Genomic DNA, 5,452 nt, shown 5'->3' on the forward strand with positions numbered 1-5,452 from the left:
CCGTTTTGTGATAAATGCTTCTATGACAGGTTTGTTACAAAGAAGCAACTCATATAATATTCATTTATGGGCGGTTTAGGTAATAATCATTTCTTTTGTGTATTTATGCATGTTTTTTGTATGTATGTTGGACCTAATTTTTGGAACCTGGTCTCTGGTGTGCCCAGTTTCTACACTTAGTAAAAATCATATTTTTTAGTTCTCAACTTAAGAAAAACAAAAATAATGCACATAAGTATTTTGATAAAACAGGACACCTCATCAAATTTCCATTAAAGCAACCTTCAATCGAACTTACAAGAGTTCTGAACCAAAAGGAAGCTAAAATATTACATGCGGGAACCGTAAATTTCTTATTGCATGCACCATAAAGCGAGAGTGCAGAATAACGACTCCAGGAAGCAACTTTTGCACATTCAACTTTCACACTTAAATCCTGAGAACAATCAGGCTCCAACTATTGCATACTTCGCATGTATTATAAGATAATCCTAGGTGTTCAACCCTAGCATCAAACATATACTGGATTACCAGATAATCATGTATTCTTTCTTTTCTTACCTAATCATCTATTATTTCGGAACAAGGGGAAAAGAACCCAAAAACTTTATGAGAAATACGACACATTAGAACCAAAAAAAACATATGAGATCATCCGTGTGATAAAGAACGATATTGTCAATTATTCTGAAGGTAGAAATACATTCACTCATTACAGACATGGAATGGAATGGCATATGCTCCATTTATTTTAAGATTAGGATGCATATCTAGAAACTCAAACATGTCCTTAATTTGCACACTGGTCTTCTGTGTAATCAGCCAACCTTTCACTTAGTTGTGGTTGTTCTCCCAGAACTGAGCCTGGAGCCAGTCTATTGTATTCTTTTCCACCTGAAACGCCTTGGCAAGAACATCATCGGATATTGGTGGGTCTGACCCAAACACCGCATTGGCAATTGTGATAGCCCCTGGGTTCTGGCTGCTGAGCGTGGCAATTGCAACGGCGGGCTGATGGGGGTTGGGGTTGAATTGGAAATGGATGAGTCCCACGGGGAAGACAAATACATCACCTTTGTTGAGCACCTTCGAGAAGAACTTGTTTCTGGCTGGGGCGGGCAGGTTGGATGTGACAAAGCCAACGTACAGTGTCCCCTCGAGCACCGTGAGGATCTCAGTGGCGCGGGGGTGCGTATGTGGTGGGTTCTGGCCTAAGGGAGCATAGTCGATGCGCGCGATTGAGATGCCGAGGGTGTTGAGTCCAGCAATCTGCATGACATTGATCAAGGTGACGTTGGATCCAACCTTGTTGGTCACCCTAGGCTTGTCGAGGGCGGCTGCCTTGAAGAAGTCATCAGCGTTGACCTCCATCGGGTTCTTGCAAACAAATCCATTGACACGCACTGGGTGCATAGAAGAGATGTACAGGGTAAGTTTAAGTATTACTAGAAAGCCGTTTCAACATGCATATAATTTTCAGGAATTTATTTCAACATATGTATTTGGTGATAGCGGGACAGGAAAGCATGAAGTAAGCAGTACCTGGTGATTGCATGTCGGCGACACAAAAGTCCTGGAGCGGGCCAGGATCGGAGGCAACGGCCTGCCATGAGACCAAGGCAAGAAGAGCAGCGAGGAGAAGGAAAGAAGGGGAGGATGCCATTTGATTTCAGCTCCGTTGGGTCTTCTTTTCTCTTGTGTATTCCTGTTGTGTTTGTTGGGTGAGTGATGGTTCGAATATGCAGGGGATGTATGTGTTTATATAGGCGTGGCGAGCAGTGCAAACTCGTGAGCGACGGACATAGTCAAGTGGAACCGATCAACGGATAGAAATTGTCTTTGGCTGCCCCTAGATTATTCTGGATGAACTTTTCGGACATGGTCAGCCATATTCAAATCTTTGATATATTATAATCAAAGTTCCCTATTGAGATGCCAAAGCGACACATTTTTCGCTTTAATAAACAAAGAAGCTAATTAAGGTACTCCATCTGATGTACCTCTTAGTAATAATTACTCTGAGTAATAATTTTGATTGTGTCAAACAAGGAAGAAATCGTGGCACGTGGATCCATGCATTAACGCACCTAATACCACTACTATATGTAACAGCCATTGTTATGATCACGTCAACCAGATATACAGTTGCCTGGTCAAATTTCTCTCCTAGTAGTTGAGTACTTGCAGGAAGAAGCAACGACATTAATGGACGATGGAGAGCAAGAGTAGTTAATTAACATCTTCTAATTAAATGAAGGATCACGTTTGCTGCTATAGAAACATCAGAAAGGTCAGCAGTTACAGACAAGAACATTCTACTGACATCTACAGAAGTGTGTAGTGTACTGGTCACACACTCACACAGGTCAAAAAGCATTGACATAAAGGAGCTCTCATTACCTGTGTTAGAAATTTTAAGTAAATAAGTATAGAAAACGTCTCGAGGTACTACCACTAGTAGAAAACTGGGCTTTGGTCACAGGGCAATATTCACATTAGTCCCGGTTCAGTCACGAACCGGGACTAATGTGAGCATTGGTCCCGGTTCGTGCGGCCAGGGGCCTGCTGGGCCTCGTGGGGGCATTGGTCCCGGTTCGTCCGGCCCCTTTGGTCCAGGTTGGTGGGACAAACCGGGACCAATGGGCCTCGCCCTTGGCCCACCACCATTGGTCCCGGTTGGTGGCTTGAACCGGGACCAGAGGCTCACCCTTTAGTCCCGGTTCATATCACAAACCGGGACTAAAAGGGTTGGTCCTAGTTGCGATCAGAGCTTAGTCCCACCTCGCCAACCGAAGGGCGCTCACACCAGTTTATAAGCCCGTCCCTCTCTGCCTTGTTGAGCTCCTCTCAAAGTGAAAATAGATGTATATAGGGAATTTGACCTAAATTCAGAGTAAATTTCTTTGAATTTCATAGAAATTTATTATGAATTTAGATTGAATTTTCTCTATAGGCGCATCTATGTTCATTTTTTATAGTAAATAAAATAAATAAACCTTAATAAACTAAATAAAAATAAATAAACCTTAATAAAATAAAATAAAATAAACTATAGTAAATAAAATAAATAAACCTTAATAAAATAAATAAAGCAAAAGAAATAAAGTAAAATACATAAGTAATTAGACACAAAATGGAATAAAATATATAAGTTTTTTGTTGTAAGTAGAAACAAAACAAAATAAATAAAGCAAAAGAGAAAACAAAAAACAGGGAAAAAATTATGCCACCTACTGGGCCACCACGGCCTGAATACGACTTGAAACCCATCCATGGGCCAGGATTCAGGCACGCAGAAGGCCCAGTAGGCCCCACAGGCAAAGAGAACGGTTAGGCTCGAAAGCCTGCAGTTGAGAGGAGCTCGAGAGGGTGGGCGCAGCAGCGCTTATAAACCACTCTCGAGCTCTCTCAACTAGCGAGGTGGGACTAAAATTTTGACGCGGGGCAGCACAAGGCCTTTGGTCCCGGTTGGTGCCACCAACCGGGACTAAAGGGGGGCATGCGTACCGGTTCGTGGCACCAACCGGGACCAATGCCCCCCCTTTAGTCCCGGTTGGTGCCACGAACCGGGACCAATGTGTTTCCTATATATACCCCATCGCCACAGCATAGCACTCCACAGTGCTCTGTTTTTTCTGGCCGGCGAGGGGAGGGCATTTGGGTGCTCTAGCTCACCTCCTATGCACATGGGGTGTTCGATGAAATTGAAGGGGAACGCGACAGAAAACAAAAAATTTCCGACCTACGCACCAGCCCAGGACCACTATGGAGACTGCATACATGGTTTGATCTTTTTCGTTACCGACTCGTAGCGCAGCGGGAAGTAGAGTCGATGACGATCGGCGGTGCAGATCCCCGCAGCTAGGATTTACAACCTCCCAACCGCGAGGATGTATACCCTCATCTGCTCCTCAGACAGCCCTCCGGGAGGCGGTCGAACAGCCCCCGGACGGTGTCGCGGACAGCCCTTCGGGAGGACCTTCGAAACTCGAACGGTCACTCGGACAGCCCTTCGGGAGGACCTTCGAAACTCGGACGGTCACACGGACAGCCCTTCGGGAGGCACTCACGAACTAAGACCGAAACTACGATCTCTCTACAGAGTTGCACACATACGGTGTCATCTATCCGGCAGGGCTTCGCCGTCCAGAACTAGTTCCTGCCGGAACCCAGACAGCCTTACGGCTCTACGAAACTCTTTTCGTGGGAGGGAGAGAAGAAGCCAGATAATGCATGGCATGTGTATGAGAGCAAGGGATGAGTGTGGAGGGCTGCCCCTCCACCTCTATTTATAGGAAATCCCAAGGGGGTAGGGTAGTTTCACAAAAAACCCAAAATGCACATGAATGAAGTCCTTCCACAAGGACCTAGGAGTGAAACCAAGGAACAAGAGGGTCCCCAAGGGGGAATACCCCATGTGGCCGGCCACACCCCCATGAGGGGCCCAAAAAATGGCTTCTATCCATCCATGTCATCCCCAAGATCTTTTGGAGCAAAGCCCCAAAAGGTGGCTTTCCATAAAGTAACCATAAAGCTGATTTTCACTATTCACGACGACATTTTTCAGCGTCTGATCGAACTGAAAATATTTATGTGGGCTAAGAACATTTCCAGTACCCACTAAAATGATTTTCAACGCGTTCCGAAACAATTCCGGTTTTAGTGATTTTCATCTGCGAAACGCATCTGAAGTGGCTCCGGCAGCTCCGGAACATTTCCGGTTTTTATCTCAGAAAATTCCAAAAAGCTTCCAGAATGATTCTGGCATCCTCCAAGAATTATCAGGCATGTGCCGAAACCAATTTGACTTAATGGTGTATCCCGAAACAACTTTTCGGTATCATCGAAACATATCCGATGACCTCTCTCTGCGGTATGATTCCGCTGTCCGAAACTTTTCGGTGTCCGAAACTTTTTCGGTGATTTTCTCTCAGACTCCCTGTCTAGTATTCAGCAGATAGATGACCCTTAAGCGTGTGACCCTATAGGTTCGGTGAAGTATAGACATGACCCGGAACCCCTTCCGATCAATGATCAACATCGGAGCCGTGGACACCCATATTGACCCCTATACCCACATGAATAAATATTCGAGTGAACCTCCAGTTGCCGTGTGCTATTCCTGTTGCTTCGCGATATGTTACAAATACCCGAGGTGAGACATGTTGGCATTCCCGTGGATCAACAACTTGTCCACTATGCTAGTTACCTCGTTACCGGTATTGTTCTCTTTTCTCGTTATCGTGTTCCGGCATCCCCGTGATCAAATCACAAAGTGTCTGGCCAGACGATGATGGATACCGTAACACCGAGAGGGCCCAGAGATATCTCTCCATCGTCGGAGGAGCAAATCCCAATCTTGAGCTATCAAGTTACTTGACACACTTTTCCATGAACCCGTAAGCCGCCGTAATAGCCACCCATTTACGGATGACGTTTAACAAACCCCAAA

General features: G+C 45.2%; 1 protein-coding gene across 1 annotated transcript; it reads right to left on the reverse strand.

Moving 5' to 3' along the window:
• Positions 1–675: 675 nt before the first annotated feature.
• On the reverse strand, positions 676–1,749 carry LOC109786919 (germin-like protein 8-5). The gene is made up of 2 exons (XM_020345485.4): positions 1,543–1,749; positions 676–1,403 (listed from the first exon to the last, which is right to left on the reverse strand). Exons 1-2 carry the CDS (start codon positions 1,661–1,663, stop codon positions 835–837), a joined length of 690 nt encoding a protein of 229 aa, XP_020201074.1. The 5' UTR covers positions 1,664–1,749; the 3' UTR covers positions 676–834.
• Positions 1,750–5,452: the final 3,703 nt, after the last annotated feature.

This window comes from Aegilops tauschii, chromosome 4 (genome assembly GCF_002575655.3).
Source record: "Aegilops tauschii subsp. strangulata cultivar AL8/78 chromosome 4, Aet v6.0, whole genome shotgun sequence".
NCBI lineage: Eukaryota > Viridiplantae > Streptophyta > Magnoliopsida > Poales > Poaceae > Aegilops > Aegilops tauschii.

What these genes read in the sequence shown, in the direction of transcription:
- LOC109786919 (XM_020345485.4), bottom strand. Translation starts at nt 1,663, where the DNA reads ATGGCATCCTCCCCTTCTTTCCTTCTCCTCGCTGCTCTTCTTGCCTTG. An exon ending in CGCCGACATGCAATCACCAG is followed by an intron (nt 1,404 to 1,542) that starts GTACTGCTTACT and finishes CTATGCACCCAG; the next exon opens with TGCGTGTCAATGGATTTGTT.